Raw genomic sequence first — 20237 nt, 5'->3', positions numbered from 1 at the left:
TTAAACTTCCACTAAGTAGCTGCTAATTTGATAGTTGCCTTGAATAACCTCAATGCTACTCCACATAGCTGGGATAGTATGATATACTGCAGAACAGAATTAATGACGCTTTGTGATTCTGTGTTGCTATTGAGTGGTAAAAGCAGTTGAAGCAAAATCAACCGATTTTGGAAAAGATGAAAAAAATTCAACCAAAAAATCTTTAATTCCATTATCACCACAAATTAAAGTTTACAGTTTAACAGATGTACATGTGAAGACACCTTTTATAACATAAAAATGTTTAATTAAACACTTTTTTTTTGGGGGGGGAGGTTGTTTGGCACTGTCTAAGCATTTAGTCTTTAATACAATAATTCTACTTCTGCACAATTTCTTCAAATAAAATAGCTGGCTTTAATCTGCTTTAAACTCTGACTTCTGCTGAATCTATACTACACGTTATGTGACTTTTTAAAGTCATTAAGCAGTAAACTCTTTAAAAGTAAAAGTAATTTAAAAAAAAAAAAAGCACTCTAAACCATCTCCCATTCAAAACCCCCCTCTTCTGCTTAGGTTTGTCCAAATGGCTATTCTGCACATAATTAAAGTCCAGTACCAATGACTAAAATGAATAGGAAGAACTACCATCGTGGCAAGGAACACAACTACAAATTGCCTCTTGTTCAATCAAACTGGAGGAAAATACGATCTCCAGTCAGCATATGTTCTGACCAAAAGTACTTCTGCAGTACTTCTACTCCCAAGCTAATTCAGCCAGACAGTCATGATACGAAAGAAACCCCTTCCATGAGAAGTTTGTGGCATGTTTCTTGAGCCAGTACCTGACCTTCGAGAGTTTGGTTGTAAGTGGCATAACTCTTTGCTTCAGTTCAGTGCTTCACCTTTTGCCTCTCTCTGCTCTCAAAAATACTTGTATGTATACTGACTGCCGATGAAGGTTTTAAGAGAAAATCTGGCATCAAAGGAAGAAGTATGTAGGAAGCATGCTTTCAGCCAACAGCTAGGCCACTCATCAGAAGACCTGGCTAATGAAAGAGCAGAAACTTTTGTGCTTGGGTTGGGTTTGTTCTAGGTTTAGGAACAAACAGACTACATATTAACTGCAAGATTAACAGTTATATCTTCTTCATACTAAAGTTAGCTCTTGCTTGCACAGAACGATTCAGAAAACTCCATTATCAAGCAATATTCAATGAGCTAGTTCTTGGTTACTCTTTGTAGGTATAGTCAATAAGGTCTAATTCCTAAGCCTAATTTATCTCTTAATATACAGTAAGTTCTAGCAAAACAATTCTCCTTACATTTTCCTTAGTGATTTTTTCCGTACTTCGACTGAACGTCTGGGAAGTTAATGTACTCATAATCAACGTAATACTTTCACCTTGTTACAAATTATGTTCTTGCAGTTTTAAACATCTGCAAGACTAATCTCATGCAATGGCAGAGCTAGAATTGATTTGGATTTCCAGTTATACAGAGTATCCTTTTTGAGATCTGACAATTAGTAAGATGAAAAGAACTTAAAGTAAGGACACACCACTAGCAGAATTTAAAGCAACATGCATGACCCACAGAAAAAAGATAATTCATACATCTGACAGCAGTTATTCATTTACGTTCATGGCAGGGCACAGAATTAATTTGGTATGCTACTAGGGAAAGAGCTTAGCACAATGGGTGTAAAAAAATTTAATTAGTATCTTAATGTAGGGTACAGCAGTATAAGGACTATGCATCCGCACCGGCGGTCAGAATGACAACTGTTCTGCCTGCATTTTAGAGTTGAGGTGTTCTAAGGATAAAGTAAGATACATATTAGCATGGCATTTCTTCGGAAAAAACAGGCTACTATTTTTGCTAATATCAACTGATAAGTGATGGAAAATACTTCTAAGACTTCCACCCCATGTTAGTCACAGGTAGCTAGGATCAAGCAAGTCAGTAACCAGGGTCAAAAGGAAATAAAGTATCAAATATAAGGGATACTTTTCTTCTACCTTCTGCTACTAAGTCAAATACCTCACATAGGGGACTGGAATTTTAACTGCGACACTTCAGGTCCACAACAGAAATTTCTCTGCTTTTTCTCTAACTTTCAATGCAAGTGTTCTTTGGATAAAAAGTTATCTGAAAAACATCTACCCCAAGTGTTTTGAAATAACTTCTTCCATGAATACAGAAGTAGTTAAAATGGGATTCACACTTAAAAGAAAAGGACACCTATGCTTTTCTAAAGCTACAGGTACAAGAAATTCCTGAATGCTGACTTCCCAGGCATTTATTAGTGCGGTTTTGATCAGACAGTTTTATCTCATAGCAATTAAGTTATTAAGCTTTCATTGTGAAGAGAAATATTATAGACCATTGTCCAAATGCCTCAAAAATTTCCGAAACTCCAACAGTGTTGAGTACTTTCTTAACAGAATCTGAGATTTGGAAAGACTTCAGTGGCAATCTTCTAAGGAATGCAGTGTAGGTCAGTAGTCTCATTTTCAGCCAAGAATATATTTTGTTCTGAAGAGCTCCCTACTGAAATCTATCCCTTTGTTTCCTGCCTCCTCCTAGCAAGTCCCAGTATTCTAAATACTGCAAAGACCTTCACTTCCATGTTCACAGACTTCCATGAACAATCTTTCACAAACATACATTGCATATCAATGCATAGAGTCCATCTTGCTCTAATGAATGCCAAGCAATGAGAAACTACAGGTCATGTAAGAGACGCAGAATTGGTTAGAAGCAATAAGCCTGTGCTTACAGCATTTCCCTTGGTGCTGCAATGTGTTAGCATGGAAAGTGTTACACACTCAGTAGATGCAAGGAGATGTAAGGAGAGGTTTGATTTCTTAGACAGCTTCCATGAAGTCTGTACAATTGCTTTTCCACACAAACAAACACATATACACTCTCCAACAAACACTCTAGCCATCACTTTAGCCATCCAGAAGCGTAGCTTTTAGACATTTGGTTTGACCTTACTGGACACTCCAAGAACAGATTTCTGGATAGATCTCCCAGCTGTTTCATCAACAGCACAGTTTTTTAGGATTTAAAATATGTAGTTCATTTTGATCCACTTACTTTTTAACTTTTTATTTTTGCCTCTAGTGACTGATCATTTGCTTTGCAGCACTGTACTGGCATATTAAGACTGTGTATGTTGCAAATGAGTGGGGATAAGGACAAACAAAACTTTGTATACACGTACTGCATAGATGCCTTGAGTCCAAACAGTGCAAATTTTCCATCAGTTCAAAAGTTTGAGATGCAAACAGAGCAGACAAGTCTGAAAATACATAGTTTGGTGGTTCACAGATACACAGACCCATTTATGGCAACCCAAAGTACAAAAAATATAGCACAGAATCATAGAATCATTTAGGCTGGAAAAGGCCTTTGAGATCATCAAGCGCAACCATTAACCCAGGACTGCCAAGTACACCACTAAACCATGTCCCTAAGCACCGCACCTACAGGTTTTTAAAACATCTCCAGGAATGGTGATTTCCTTACTTCCCTGGGCCACCTGTTCCAACGCTTGACCACCCTTTCAATAAAGAAATTTCTCCTAATATCCAATATAAACCTCCCCTGGTGCAACTTCAGGCTGTTTCCTCTTGTCCTCTCCCTTGTCACCTGGGAGAAGAGACCTACCACTACCTGCCTACAGCTTCCACTCAGGTAGTTGTAGAGAGCAACGAGGTCGCCCCTGAGTCTCCTCCAGACTAAACAACCCCAGTTTCCTCAGCCCCTCTTCAGAAGACTTGTTCTCCAGACCCTTCCCCAGCCCCTTGCCCTTCCCTGGACACGCTGCAGCCCCTCTACGTCCCTCCTGCCGTGAGGGGCCCAAACCTGAACACAGGGTTCGAGGTGCAGCCTCACCAGTGCCCAGTGCAGGGGGACAGTCCCTTCCCTTGCCCTGCTGGCCACACTGCTTCTGACACCAGCCAGGGTGCTGCTGGCCTCCTTGGCCACCTGGGCACCCTGCTGGCTCATGCCCAGCCGGCTGCCGACCAGCACCCCCAGGCCCTTTCCCACCAGGCCCTTTCCAGCCATGGACTAATATGACTTTAGTTGGGGGGGGTGGGGGGTTCTTTATTTATATATATATATCTATAACCTTTAAATACTGCTTTTATTAAAATAAAAATTAGTTACTAATAAAGATGACAGTTATTATTTTAATACAGTACAAAAAGGAAAAGATGTCACCAACTAGACAGCAGAGAACTTCTAAACCAAATGAGACAATGCAGGGTATCAGTGGCATTTAGTCCATTGGAAAGTGAGACTCTGCATTAAATGTAGTTTTTCTGTTGCATCATTTCTAAGTTACAGTTCTTTAAGAGAAATGTCAATGCTAAATGAGTATTTATAATTAAATCTGAGTGCCTTTGTCAGGAAAAGTCCACCAAAGACAAAACCCGACTATTACTTAATGCTGTTCTTAAGTTATAAATCAATGCATTATTTGTCTTTTTACATTTAAGTGGAAAGAAAAAACAAAACAGATCGATAACATTCAGATTCATGTCTGTCAAGACAGACCATTCTTTTGCTTGTCCCAAACAACTGAAATGCCAGCTGGGTGATGAGAACAAAGTACGGTATTTTCAGCCTCTTCAAACATGAATTATCAGGTATTGCTGCCTAACTGTTTTCAGGCACCAGTGAATAATTTGTTCAGACAAGAGCCTACTTTATGGATATACTTTTAAACTCTTGAAGGTCTCTGTTTTAAAAAAGAAGCTCAAGAAAGGAATACCAAGAGAAAATCCTTTTACATTTTCTTCTTCCTTCCTTGTAAGGCTTCTTCCTTCCTTGTAAGAAAACCATAATCAGAGTATTGTATAGTATTCAACCACCTCTACCAAAAATTTCACACACCAGCGGAGGAGGGAGCAGGTTTAAATTTAGGCAGAAGTTAGGAAAGAACTGCTTTAGTTTAGGAGTCAATGTATACTTCCTGAAAGCAAACAAATATTCCTGTTTTATTTAATAATAAATACAAACTGTGAGTAGAAGTCAATCAATGAAATATTTCACAGAAAAGACATCTTCCAATGTCAAAAATATTCTTTTTCCTCTCTAGCTTCCGCATGAACAACACAGTTCCTCCACAGTAGGATACACATCAGTATCCAATATATGAAAGCCTATATGAAAGTTTTAGTCAAAAAAAACAGGTTTGCAGTGTATTTGTCTACACTGATCTGTAAGCAAACTTCAAACATATAGTTATACATATGCATTTAAAAAGAAAATGTGGTACATTACCATCCTGCATTCTCCAACAAATTCCGTGCAATGGGCTGAGGCACTGAGCAGTTGTAATAACCCATGCCTATATAAGACCTCCATATCTTGTTCTTGCTTGCAATATTGTATAGAGTTTCAAGGATTTCATTTTCACCTAATTGAAAAGAAATTATGTCAGAAAATTACAGCTGCATATAATGCCAACAGTTTTTAACTGAAATGCTTTGTACCTGTATAAAAAAAATGCAACATTGGTGGTGCAAGTATAAACAGTACCAGAATAAAGCACAAACCAAGAAGAGTAAAGATAAAATAATAAGCTGGTGAAATATTCTGGGAAAGTTTAAATTCTGCCAAAATTCTAGAAAATGCAAGAACTGAATAACAGTGTTTCAACCAATGTGGAAACGAGAGCATGAGAAACAGTTGTAGGCAAACAGCTTATGGCACTCCTTTTGTGCTAATGCACTGTACATTATGGGTCTCTTGCACGTGCATTAAAAAATACCTCAGAAGGCACCTCTTATTAGCTAAACCTTGCAGAATCAGCACTGGATGAAGCCACAGCCATTCATAACTATGATTTAGTGTTTCTAACAGAGCCATATGTGCACACCAAGCACCCAGGAGTAATTTCTCCATTTTTATTTTCTTGCCTTTTCCCTACGTAGCTGATAAAATGGAATTTCTTTTAATTCAATTTCAGTATGCTTCACCAGTTAATTAAAAAAAAAAAGTGTGAATACAGTATTTCTAGCTTATGAAATTCCATTTAAGATTAACTTTCAAGTGAGTCTGCCAATCTAGTCTAGGAAGACTACAACAGAATGCTTTTGAAGTGGTCAGATGGAAAGCATTTGCCCTCCCTCGCTCCCTCCCTCCCTCCCCCAACTATAGTTTGGTCTTTGGTCTTGCTTCTACACACTTCTCTGTGCAAAAATCACGATCAGTCAACTTGCTCCTACTGGACAATGAATAATGCCACCCAACATCTGCAAAGGTTAAGATTTACATAATATTTAGTACCTGAGGATGCAGAAGGACAGTCAGGAGGCTGTCTTAAAATCACACAGAGAGATAGGTCTGCCCAGCCCAGAAGACCTGGATGGAATTGGACACCAACTCTACTTGGTGAGGGGAGCAGATCTTTTTTGATTTTTTTCCCTCCAGTCTGATTTCAGAAACTGCACAACTGGGGCAGTTGCATCAAGTTCCGTTTATTCTTCATTGCAACTTGAAAAGCAGACTGGAATATAAGGCTACAAATCCCGAAAGCACAATAGCTTAGGCCCTGGATGTCTCAAAACCTATTACCACTCTGTAAATTTCACTCTGTACTCCAGCAAGAGAGATCAAGTCAAAACAGTTAATGCTCTGGAATTTGGTGGCAAATAATTTTCTAGGTTTCAAATTAATTTTTCCTGCAGCCATAAACAAGGATATTATAACTTTAGCTCTGGTTTCAGAACTCACCTCTCCTCTTCCTGTTACTCAAAGTGCTACTATTGCATTCCATGTAGAAATATTAATTTTTAAAAAAATCTGGTTTTCAATTAATTTCCTCCACAGTCACATTGTACCTTCCGCAAAGTTATTTTTTTACTGACGTTCAGTTCTCACTTCAAAGTTCATTTCTGCTCTGCCTTTTACTCAGTGCTTCTATTAGATCTAATGTATAAAGACTAATTTCTTTTTCTTCAGTAAACTGCATTTTTTTCCTGGAGACTCAAGAGTTGTGTTTATTATACTTGAAATCTGCAGTGCCCATGGCAGAGTATACTGAGCAGCTCCACTCCCAAATACTCCTTCCACAGTTTATTCCAGACAGGTGTACTCATTTTATGTGAGAGTTTTAACACTGTAGAGATCTTCCTCCACCACTTGCAAAACAAAAGTTTGATGACAGACAGTTAGGGTGCCATTTGAGAGGGAGGGCTGTATTCTTGCAGAATTCAACCACCAATGATTTTTTGAAAACTGTAATGAATTTGCTTAACTCCAAATGCAGTTGAAGGCTACCATTCAGCTTCCTAACTAGCCCTCTGTCACACACAAAACTGCATTGACTGTGATTTCTGTAGTAAACACATACCACAAATACTGCACTATGTGCCAAATAGCATCTCCTTTGTTTGCCTAACTAGAGGTTTCTTCTAGACAGTCATTTCTCAGCCAATATAGCTAACAATTAGCACATGAAGCCACTGAATTTGTGCTAGAGGCTCTGAAATAAACCAGTTTCCAGACTGATCCAAGGCACAAAGCAAAAAGCCTAGTGAGACTGTTAAGCAGTTTAGGGAGCAATTAAGCTTAAGAGTTGAACCACATCCCACCTAGAAGAGCTACACTGATAGATCCCAACACTGAATACCTTTCTAATTACTACATTTTTATGAGCTACCTGTGAAGACAGTTACACTACTACTTTTAATCAGGGTGGTGAGGTGCTGGAGAGCACACCCCCTCCACTCCTGTTTTACCCTTCCCTGCTCCTTTTGTCACTACGATGGCTACCACAGCAGTTCATCTCGAATATATATCATCTCCCACATTTGGTATGCCTCTCTGAAAAGAACTGGGATGAACACTCCTTCCCGTATGCCTTGAAGCAGTTCATCACAGCATGTCTTTAGGAAGACAGCCGATAAGGAGCTGCACTCCTGAGTAACGGAAGCCAACAGCCCCCGGTTTGTCTGTACAGCCTGGCTTACCTAAGATCAAACATAAATCCGTGTAGATTTACGATGAAGTAATTTTCACCAGTTCCGTGTTTGCTGTACACTGGTAGGGTTCTGAATTCAAGCAAAACTGACGTAGACAAGGGTGAGGGAAATTAACACATATGTTGGGGTCCAAAGACTGGAGAGCAAGGTAAACCATTCCTAACAGCATCCTCAGCACCAACAAGAGGGGTTGTGAGAGCCAGGCTCTCCACAGCAGTGCCTGGCAGGAGGGCAAGAGGAAGCAGCACAAGCTGAAACATGAGAGGCTCAGGCTGGAGACAGGGAGAAGCCTTTTCCCCCATGAGGACAGCCCAGCAGCAGGGCTGGGGCTCCATCCTTGGTGGTTTCGTGTTCCAACTGGGTGAGGTTCCCAGCAGCCAGGTCTGAGCCCATGGCTGAGCCTGCTCTGGGCAGGGGCTGGAGATCTCCACAGTCTCAACACGCTCCTGTGTCTCTGTCAGTAGCTGTATTTCCCAAACCATCAAGCCTACCTTTTAGAAGTATACTCCCATAATGTTATTTGTGAAAGGGGTCTAACACTTTATTGGTCATTCTGTAAATAACTAATGCTAGTATAAAGGCAGAAGAATGCTAACAACAAGTGTAATCTTATGTATGCTTAAAAATTCATTTTCCAATTCAAAATGCAATTGCTAAGTTTCCAGTTTGGTCAACAAGAGTGTCACCAAACCTAGAAGATTACACAGACATTTTGTGCTGTATAAAGGATATACCGTGGAGCATATGTAGTGGAAACAGTAGATTCTTGTAAATATTTATTTATTTAAAGCTAAAACATATAACAACTAGGATTCTGGCAAATGTCAATACATATAGTTGAAAAAACAGAGCCTGCAAGATGTTGTTACTGACTCTTGTTTTTGAAATTCTCCCCAACAACAGGTCAAATAAAGTTATATCCAAAATGGAGAAATAAAACAGAAAAAAATGACTATGTTTAAGAGATGTTTGGAAACTGCCCATCACATTCAGCTGTTTCCATTTTTCTAAGACTACATGGTCTTAGAAATGCCTGTATCTGCTCTTCATTTTATTGGGTGTATACTATAAATTCTTTAAGAACCTTGTTCAGCAAAAAATAAAATTGCCAGCTAAGTCACTGCAGTTGATCTTTATTCTCCTCATCAACTAATGAGATAATATGATAAAGACAGTACACAGCATAAAGTTCACTGATCTTGCAGTATTGTTATCTTAGACCTGTGGAGAAAATTCACTGAGGATCCCAGCAGTAGTTCTGTAAGAACACTTCATGACTGCTACACCCACAGGTAGAAAAGACAAAATAAATCACAAAAAAAAGTAAGAGGGAGTAAAATGTCAGATTATAAAATGGTAATACTGTTACTTCTGCTGCCGTTTCTGTAGTTAGGACAGTAGATTTGCCTTGAACTTGTGAGATACCTGCAAAATAATATGGCACCCAAAAAAGAGAGAGAGACAGACATTAAGACAGAAGGAACAGTTACACAGCTTAAAAGTTAGTCATACAACTTAAAACTTACACCACAAAAGGGATGAGACCATTTGATACAGTTTTGTTCACATTATGTCAGGTTCTAAAAGAAAATAATCTAGCTTCTGAAACCAAGGAAGCAAGATCTTCAGCTGATGTAAGAAAAAGGGGATTAATTTATTTCTCTTGCTTTAGCAATTAATTTGATCTCTGTTTGGAAAAAAATAATCACACTACATTGAAGCAAAACAGTTTCAAAGCACTGTCAGACATGTAATAACACTGCAGGAGACAGCCCAAGAAAACTGCCTGTTCAGGTACTTAGCGCAATCAGCAGCTTCCCAAGAGATGGGTGGAAAGCCAGCACCATCTGTTGCTCCTCCTTTCACTCAGGCCACCTGCACTCATCCAGCTTGCCTGGGCAACAGAGGCAACCAAAGGATGCCACAAGGAGCAGAAAATGTGCATGGGCCGAGCGCCAGCAACGTGCCTGCCTTTCTCTGCCCTAGCCCCAAGGCCTGCTGCCTTTGGAAAGAGGAGCAGCAGCCCTAAAGTGCTGTGAAGAGCCAAATGTGAGGAGCAAAGCACCAGTGATAGTAATGCAGATTGCTGCACTGCTTGTGGCAGTGCTCTGGAGGACCAGTTACCTCTACTATAGCCATCTAAACGATACAGCGTGAACTCCAGCAGCAGGGAATCTGAAACGACTACATCAGCCCTAAAAATCTGACTAACATTAGGAGGTGATTATAAACTCATCCAGAATTAATTTTTAAGCAGCATTTTAAATACAATATCATAGTTAAAGTAGATTTAACTGCATGAGCAGTTACATTTGAAGGCACAAATAGTCTGTCTTACAATATGACTACTTCTGAGCAGGATCACTTTTTAAAATTTTTAGACTAGAGATCCAATTAGTTTTTTGCACGGATTTTACAAACTAATATTCATAAATTCTAAACTTTGAGAATGTAACTGGGAATATTTTTGGGGAAAAAATTATGGATGAATTTTTAGGTTCATTTTTTTAAATAAAATTCTGAGCAAAAAAGAAATACATAAAACATGTACAAAGCCTATCCATTAAATAAAGATAGACATACAATAGCAGCATTGCAGGGATAACTATTACTGATACAGACAGTAGATTTGCAGGGACAAAAGAAAGATTACTCTTATATAAGATGATCTGATTTTTTACTTCAAATGGGTCAATCAATGACATACATACGTGCTAAAGCACCTTCAATACCTGGAGAAAAGCTGATTGTTCAAGTGGGAAAAAAGCTCTGTAATACCAGCTGATCACAATTAGGTATCAAACAGATATCTAGCCTTGTTGTAAATGTTGCCAGAACGCAAGTTACATGCCAAAAAGAAACATTTTCCCTTAACTACGCAAGCAGAAAAAGCTGACTAAAAAAGCCCCCCTTCCAGAACCAGCTGAGGTACCAGACTGCAACCTTCTGTTTACTGGACACCAGGCATTTTGCTGTTTCACCCTTATTGGCTTTCAGTGGCATACTCAGGTGGTTTTATGACACTGTCAGTGGGCTCATGGCAGCAGTCACTTTTTAAACGGCTTTTTTCTTGGTCAGAAAAGGGACACATACTTCTGTCATATTACATACCCAAGGAAGCCACTCATTTCAGAAACCTCTTAGCACAAACTACATTCCTTGTCTCCTCCACCACTGACTATGTCTGTACAAGACAAGACCAACCAATACAGGAGCACTAATAAATATTTGGAAAGCATTTCTACCATAGACACACTTGTGCCAGCAAAGCTTAGTGTTTACCAGAATGGATTTTTCATTCATACATAAGCAAAACAAATGCCCAGTTAAGGCTGGAGGCTTTCTTTCTCAAGATATCCTGTCTTTCATGGAAGTCATGAACCTTAACCCTTCCACTGAAGAGTAGGGCTGTGCTAAAATGTCTAGGAAAAGCAACATGTATACAAAAAGATTGTGCTTCTACTATATATCTGGGGGTTTATTTTTGAGCTCTTTAATATGAGCTGTGTCTGCAGGAGGATTTTTTTTTTTTTTACTTCTATTGCATACACACAGCTGATAGATTTTCTTTTAGACGACTTGTTACATTACCAAGGGAAGGGTCTGTAATGCAGAACAATCTTCCCTACTGCCATACCTAATCAGAAATTGAGACATTCATACCTGTCAAATGTCCATGCCTGAGATGAGACGCGAAGCTAGAGAAGTTAAAAAAAAAAACAAAAAACACAGCCACAAATACAACTGCAGAGAGCTATGATATTCACCTAGATGTATTGTTTATGGTGTGTGGATGGTTTTCTTGGAAAAAAAAATATCTAATTTCTATCTAAAAAAATTATCTAATTCTAGCTGTAAGCATTGATTACAATGAGACTTCATTGAGATTTCAATGAGACTCCAGTGCAAGCTCAGCTGCATTTCCTGATACAAAGGAGTAGCTCAAGTACAGCTGATTTGTTCAGCTGCACTCCAGCCTGTGGAGTCACTATGACTATGTTTTGTAATTTAAGTTATACAAGAAAGTGGGAGTGTATATTTAAACCACTAGGAACTGTTGTATTAGAAATGTTATAAATGCTAAAGCTGAACAACATGTTTTGAATTGCCTTGCCCTGTTCTCTCATTGTATGTATGAGTTTGGGGGATAGTGGGAGCAAAACTGTCTTCATACAAATAAAAAGAACATGTTTAGAACAGAATACAGTTCTCATGACACTTTCCCAATTTTGCTATTTCCCTTTAATACAAGGGGTATGATAGAGAAATATACCATACTCACATAAGAAACTCCACACTGGTGATTGGAAAGACAGTGTTCTTTCTAATTGTACATTAAGAAGGAAGCAAGTTTTACTCAGACTACAGTGTCCTAGGTACAAGATGTTCAATATGAAGTTGCACAGCTTTAAGCCAAGGCTTTTAACTTTCCTTTTATAAGCTGTAGAGTTTTCTGCCACCAATGCAGTGGAAAACTACAAAGATCTACACATTAAATTACAGAAGACAGTTTGTTCATCACACTGGCTGCAGAAGAAAAAGCAGTAGTGTGCAGCTGAGTTTCCTGTACCTCATGCAAGCATCTCTTTTGAAAACTCACTGCTGCACGCTGTGCAATGTGAAACTGCATCACAGTCACATTCTTTCAAAGTTTACTCTAAGAGAACAAGAACAGCATAGCAAGTGGAGCAAAATGCCAGTGAACTAAATACTCTTAGCTAGTGAGGTCCTGCTGCACAGTGAGAACTTGTATACAACAGAACATAAACTAATGCATAACAATGTAGGCAACATCCCCTTTAAAACTGTTACGCAAACCAGCACAAGAACACATATAACTGCACCAAGATTTTTACTTATGTTGACATCACTGGTTTAGTTTTCAATAATGTACAACGATTTTAATGCCCAGCTGTACTGTATCACTTTTATGTGTGTTTTATAATGTAAAACTTCATAAGGGTGTAATATACTAAATAAAAGAAAGAAGTTTTGAAGAAGTAGTTAGTAGTGACATTCTACATTTAACCCCTTCTACAGATCTAAAAATATAATAATCTAAAGTTATTTTACTTGCAGGTAAGTGAAAAATTACTCACCAGTCAGGGAGTACCTTGATCAAAATACATTAATTACAGGAAAATATGCCAAGCAATACTTTCAGCAGTTACACAGACAGGAGAAGGCAATCAAATTCCACTTCTCTACCCCCCTCCTCTTCCCCTTTCTAATACAATAGGAAGTTAAAAATAAATAATAAAATACCACTGCACTAATAAAACAGTTTAAAGTAGAAACTTTCAGTCAATATGGTATCTCTCTGTATTGCATCTTTTCAGGCTCTAGTTTTGCCAGCTGTTCATTGTGGCTGCCTCTCACGTGTGATGTCATCTTGGAGTAACCAGATTGAACTGGCCGGGAATCTCACCGGAGCTGCAGGCCTGAAGTTTACACTTAAATTACAGCGCATAGATGAGCAATAAAAAAAACCCAGTGAGAAGGATCACATATTCTACAAATCAGGCAACGCATCTTGACACAAATGTTAAGTTAATGCTGGTGTAACTGCCTCCACCAACTGAACGGCCCACCGAGCTTTGTTAGTTTCCGTGGAAGCACTGACCTAGGTGCATTTTCAGGCGTTTCTTTCACTCTGGGGATTTCCAGCATGGTGCTCATGGACATCTTATCAAGATCGCAGTTAGGCAGAAATTCTGTGCTGTGAGTGCTAACTTTTAAAAATTTTAATATCTAAAACCTCAAGCTTTCTACAGCAATTTGCGGAACTATCGTGGTGCCACAATTACTAGCTCAGAGGTTTTGTATTCCTGCAGTTTACCCACCTCCCGCAATCAGTTAAATTCTAAATGTGTAACCATTATACTGGAGGCACAGGTTTTGCAAATTAGAATATGCAGGTTATTACTGAGGGGAGGGACAGAAGACATCCTGCAGAAACCAAGAGCCAACAAAAGACAGCGTTCTGTCTGAACTACAGCTCACACTCCGGAGGACGATTTTTAGCCAAACTTTTCCCTCCCTATCAGACCCTCGGGATAAAGTGAAGGCACTGTTACCACGGTGTCGGGGCAGCCCCCGTCTGCCGGACACGTTTTCCTACCGACTTCCATCACGAGAGCAAGAAACGCAGCAGCCGGGACGAACTCCCTACCGAGTGAAGGTGCAAGTGCCGGTGCCGCTACGCTTATTCATTTACACCGCACTTCACTTCGGCGGGGCGCGCTACCGGCTCCGCGTTTCAGCGAGGAAACTCCGCGGGGGGGGCTGGGGGGGGAGGGGGGCGGGGCGCACCCCAAGGCCCCCACCGCGGGCGCCGGCGGCCGGAAGGAGCCACGGGAAGGGCAGGCGGGGCTGGACCGGAGGGAGCAGCGCGGAGCTGGGGAGGCGGGGTGTCCGGGAGCAGCCCGGGCCATGCGGTCACTTACAGACGTGGTCATCCATCCTCAGCGGCCTCCGCAGACGGATGCTGGCCGGGATGGTTTTATCCATCAGCTCCTCGACGCTCTGCAAAGAGGCGACGGCACGGCGCTGTTAGCTCCCCGCGGGCCGCCACAGCCCGCGCCGGGACGGGGACCGGCCGCACCGCCCCCTCCGTCCCGCACGGCGCGGCGCGCCGCGGGCACCCACCTGCACCCCGACGGCTCGCAGCATCTCCTGCTTCTCCCGCGGCCGCGGCCCGATGTGCCGCCGGGAGAAGTCATCGTGGCGCGGCAGGAGCTGCTCGATGCACCGCGCCGCCTCGCCGCCGCCCCAGCGCCGCTGACCCCCCCGCCGCCGCCCGCAGGTGCCGCCGCGTCCCGCAGGCCGCCAGCCGCCCCCACCAGCGCCCGCAGCTCTGCATGGCCCCGACGCCGCCGCCGCCGCCGGGCACCCACACTTTGTGTGCGGCGGGCGGTCCGGCGCGGCCCCGCCGGCGGCGCCAATGGGGCCCGGGGGCGGCGCCGCGCTCGCCCCGCCCCGCGGCCACCTGCCCGCCCGCCCCCCGGCCGTCCCGCCCGGCCCTGACCCCGCGCCGCCGAGCATCCCTGCGGCGGGGCGCGGGGCGGGGCTGGCCGAGCGGAGTCGTCCTAGGAAACGGGATTTTCCCCCGCAGAAGCCTGGCTCGGATGGAATAAAAGGTTTCTGTGTTTCTGCAGCAGAGCGTGGCTTGCTTTGTGGTTACTAGCTTTGGGGGGAGTAACACATGCCAGTTGCTGTAGCCGTTACCGGTGTCGGGGGTGCGGGGTGGGGTGGGGTGGTATAAATTGTTTTGTTTATAATTGTATCACAGATTTACTACCTGTTTCCTGAATTTAATGGGATAACTAATGACCGAATCTAAAAATAAGTTTACTTTGCACTAAAGATCACTGACTCGTGCAGGCTTTCTGTTTCTGTAGTAAACATGGCATTGCTCCTCTGATGCAATCTGAGTCATCTGAACTACTCCATTATGCTGGAATAGGCTCCCATGATTTACACCCGTGTGTATTTGCATTAATGACTTAAGTCCCTGGTTTCAGAATGAGAGGGCCCCAAACTAACTACCCGCTAGGTGAGAGAAAGCTCACTTAAAACGACAAAAGGTGTTTGTGGCAAGGGTCTGTGATATAAATTTAACAGAATGCTATTCAGGGAGAATTGTATTTCGCTTTTCTCCTTTTTAATTTGCTTCTTTATCAATTTGATAGTAACATGAAGGAAATTAAAGCTTTGCTATGACTTTTAACTTAAGATCAAGTAACAAGAGTAAATAGAGATATTCGAAAAATACATTAAAACCATGATAGTTACAAATTAATTCCTGCTAAGAATTTGTACCTAAAGCAATTTCTTTTTAAAGCACTTCCAAAGCTTTTCAAAACAATTTGCAGAATTTGTCCAAATAAGTATTCCTTAAAAAATGTATCCCTTTTCTCTAGCAGGTAATACTGGGACGACATTCCTCACAAAATAGGCTACTACAGTCAGCTCACCTGAAGTGATAAATTTGATAGAATTTTTTTCTTCAACGTGGAGCCAGAGTTTTATTGTTGGCTGTAGTGCTATGGGAAGTGAGGTCTAGAGGGAAGACAGAAGCATCCCAAACACCCCAAATGATGTATTTTCTATCCACTTTTCTGGCTTTTCCAGAACTAAACCCAGTTTTAGTTCAATTTGAAAACTATGCTTGGGAGGAGGAAGATGGGAGAGATGTGCCAGTGAACAAGGCAGTAGTGTCAAGGCATGCCCACTTCATCTGGAGAGCACCACATCTCGAGTGGTTTGTTAAGCCACTCCATGGCTAAAGGTTTCTTCTTTGGCACTCAGCACGGATTTTGTCTCAGCATGGGCTCTGTGCAATCACTGTGGCAGGGACACAAGCCTAGCTTATGGTCTTGATCAGTTACCCACCTCTCTCGCTGACTCCTGAAAATTCTTACTATGGCCTTAACAAGCAAAATATGAATCTTGAACAAGAAAACGAAGCTTTGATGTCAAATCAACAAAACCTATCTAATCCTGTAGCTTCAAACAAATCTATCACTTCAAAGTACATAGCCAACAAAACCAGCTGTTTTCTGCATGTACGTCAGCAGAAGGAAGGAGGTTTCCTGGAAAAGGGCAGGATTGCAAACCAGTGTCTTGCTGTTAAAGCTATTTGCACAAAGCTCAGCGATATGTATTTCTTGGCTTAATAAGCTGACAGCATGCAAGTTGCTATGTAGCTGCTAGGAATGTCGGTTTTGTTAGATAAAGCACAAAACTCTTAAGAGGAATGCCCTATTTAATTTAAAGTGCCACAGTATATGTACTCTTCTTAACAGTGGCATTTTTTAGCTTTATAGAAAGACAAAAATTCTGCAATCTGCCTTGACTCCAGTCATGCTTTAGTTAAAAACTCCATTGCCATTCTAATACTGCAAGGTTTATGGGTGGTGTCGGAACTACCATTCTTTAGTCCTTTTAAGTCATGAACTGTCACAATAAGAAAATTGTGCTGTATTCTTTTAAGATTCACTTCAGTCACCCAGAGCTGAAAGTCTATTCCAGCTGATATGCTTCTGCACCACTGTATTACATTAAGACTGGGTCAGACTACAGCTATCTCTAACAATAGCCTATTTAAGAACACTGGCTAATTACAGCTACCTAAGGCGGAATACAAGACTAGGACAAAAAGATGTACTGATGGCACTCTGCAGTATTTCTAGTCAGTTAGCATCCTGGGATTTCTGCATTTAGGAGTTCTCAAAGTGCTTTTTTTCCCAAATTTGTTCGGCTGCCAACTGAACCCATGTAAACTGTTAGAATAAATATAATAGCTTACTATTCAGGAGCAATCACTTTATAATCCTTTCTTTCTCAATCTACCATTCCTTACAGTCATGAAAAGTACTGTCCTGATGCAAGACTTTCTCTGTAGAAGTTCCTCAACAGAAAGAAAGATTTTAGCTGTTTAAATTGCCAATTCCACCATCTTTTCTAAGAAAATTAATAGCTGCCATTGGTGTTTTCAAGTCTCTAGCACATCAGGTGAGGGGTGCCTGCTAAAGTGTCTCTTAATGGCCAGGCTTATTTGAAGTGTCAATCCAGAGAGAGGCACCCTCATTAACACTTCACCTTTCTTATCATGAAATAATCTTACAATGCAGGGACACAAAAGGTGCAGAGTGTCTCTTTTGATTTGGCTGTATCTAATTCAATATGGACTGAATTTCTACTGATTATGGTTTGGAGGGTTTATGTATATGTGTGTGTGTGTGTATATGCACACACACACATATATATATACATTATATATATACATTTTTTATATATATTTTTTTTCCCACCACTGATCCTTAAATATGTAAAATAGATCAGATTGCAGGCATATTTTTATGCATATGTTATACATACGCTTATTATGAAATAAAATATTTGGGTCCTTAGAGAATAAATGATAAAATATGCAGTTGTTCCTGCTTTGGGGGTTGTACAGTAAATATTGCTACCTTTTAATCAGAGACATACTTATCACAATCTTTTTCTCTTCATGAAACATTTAATCTGTAACATGATTCTTTGCTTAAAATAAGATTTGAAAAGCACTATGGCTGTCATTACGTAAAGAACAATACAGATGTTTACCTAATATATTAAGCCAGGAATTACTTTATTTTATTCCTAAACTTACTATTTAGGTAAGGTTAGTGGGGAGAAAATTACTTTTCACCAGTTCATCTGCAAATGCCACCTGTTTTGAGTTTTTGATCCCTTTACACCAGTAAAAATTAAGCTCTCCATGAACTGCGTGCAGTATGTACCCAGGAAACAGTGTTCACATCCCTAAATTTAATAGTTTCATGACATGTTCTTCCAAGCATCAGAATATGCAGTGGGATAGGCAGTGCCATGTTGAGGGTTGATAGCCAGTCAACTATATATTCCTGAATCCGTAATAGCCCTCAGGAGCTTAATGCAGTCACTATTGCCGAAGGGCCAGGAGCCATTTTTGCAGGCGTTACCCACTACTATTTTTTCATTGACCACAGCTGGCTCATAAAATAAAATACACACTAGTACATAAGATAACACAGTTGATGTGGTGGGTTTCTCATGGATCATAACGGTTTGGGTTTAGGGCTGCCGTCCTCCACAAAAGGCTAGGTAACAACTGGTATCACACCAGATAACACACTATCATGTTGCTTCTTTAGGAGCCATAGTCAAGCTTCCTTAGTGAGATGTTTGCTATGTAAACATCTTAATGTTAGATTAATATATATTCAAGATTTTAAGCATATCTTCTTTAACTGACAGTCCCATATTTAACTGACTGTCCCTGAGTGATAGGGTCTTTTTATTTGTTCTGAACTTGAAACTATCCCTGTACCTTGATTAGAGCTGACACTTCACGTAATTTTAAATCTTATTTGTTTTCATTTATTTGATAAACTGGAACTTCAGTGACACTGAACTATGCTTACACATCCCTACCTTCAGCACCTTTGGGGTGCAGCTTTCATTTTGATTGTGGTATTGGCAATATAAACCTTAACAAATATGCTACATTACACACTTGCTAAGTCAATAGAGCAGACCTAGAATATTCTGCAACTCCATATAAAAAAAAAAGTATATTTAATATCTCAAAGTAATAATAATTAAATATTGGTACAACCATTTCCATGGAATCATATGCATTTCTTCAAAATACATGTAGCAAGCAAAACTATTTAGGCTTTGTATATATTTCTTGGATATACACATACAGATGAAGGTGGATATATAATCTACTACCCTTCCTACTGATGTTTTAATATTCAAATATAGGTTTCTTCTTATTGTCAAATAAATTGCTAGTATGATCTTTTTGACAAGGGAGAATGATGCAGAGCGGTCTGGTAAGAAAGTTACAGGACTGTGAAGAAAGGAAGGAAAGGAGAAGTAAAAAAATCCCCAAGACTTCAGAAGAGATATGTGGAAGACAGAAACATCTGAGATTCCTTGAATATTAACCTTGGAGCAAAGTCCTTCCAACTTCTTGTGTGGGCAAATGGCTGAAGAAGGCAAGTGTCTGGAGGTTTTTAAGGTGTTTTTAACAGTGTGGTTTCTCTGTTGCCTCTGTCAGGGAGCAGCAAGGGCCTGCTGTTCCTCAGGCTAGGTGCTCTGGGAATAAAGAGTGACTCCAGAGCAGGCAGGGCTGTCCCTGACAGACCATGGTCCCACAGAGCCTGTGGTCATAGCAGGGTGAGCCAGGTGCTGGTAGGGGGATCCATTGACAGTCCCAGGCAAGTGGTGAATCAGGTCCATCCCAGGGAGGAGCAAAAGGAAATGAGACCATAGAGAGAGACAAGGTTTCAGCTTGAATCTGAAGTCCATTCAGCAGGCAGGGCTGGAGACAGTGGACAGTGGACATCCAGGGGACCCATCCAGGAGACAAGCTAGCTACTGCATAGGTTTGATGTCCATCCAGACAGTAGGGCCCGAGTAGTCTGGAGACCAGCACTCTGGCAAGATAGCTGAGTGCCTGGGGCTGAGGTGGAGACCCTGGTTCCATGGGCAGTGTGTGGGTGCCCTGCATGAGGCTGGTCAGGGCCAGCAGGTCCTACAGGCACACCTGGGGCCCTGCCTTTCTCCTGTAACAACTGAAACAACTCTGTGGGTAGGCAGGGATGCCCCATAGGCTGGCTTTGCTCACAAGCCTTTAGATGATTTTAAAAACTCCTGAATGATTCCAGTTCTCTGGCCAAAAATGTCTCTTAGCCACTTAGCACAAGTTAAACC

The 20237-nt window shown here is 41.0% G+C and overlaps 1 protein-coding gene across 1 annotated transcript in view; it reads right to left on the bottom strand.

The window, feature by feature from the left end:
- The window catches only part of GLDC (glycine decarboxylase), a 52042-nt gene extending 37180 nt beyond the window's left edge, over window positions 1-14862 (bottom strand). Inside the window, 4 exon segments of the mRNA XM_040580080.1 lie at window positions 5281-5416; window positions 14432-14510; window positions 14634-14769; window positions 14771-14862. Coding sequence (XP_040436014.1) covers window positions 5281-5416; window positions 14432-14510; window positions 14634-14769; window positions 14771-14847 — 428 coding nt within the window. The 5' untranslated portion in view covers window positions 14848-14862.
- Between the last annotated feature and the right edge of the window lie 5375 nt (window positions 14863-20237).

Source organism: Falco naumanni, chromosome Z (genome assembly GCF_017639655.2).
Source record: "Falco naumanni isolate bFalNau1 chromosome Z, bFalNau1.pat, whole genome shotgun sequence".
Taxonomy (NCBI): Eukaryota; Metazoa; Chordata; class Aves; order Falconiformes; family Falconidae; genus Falco; species Falco naumanni.
Note: the sequence above shows the minus strand (reverse complement) of the source record. Positions and strands in the feature narration are given on the sequence as shown.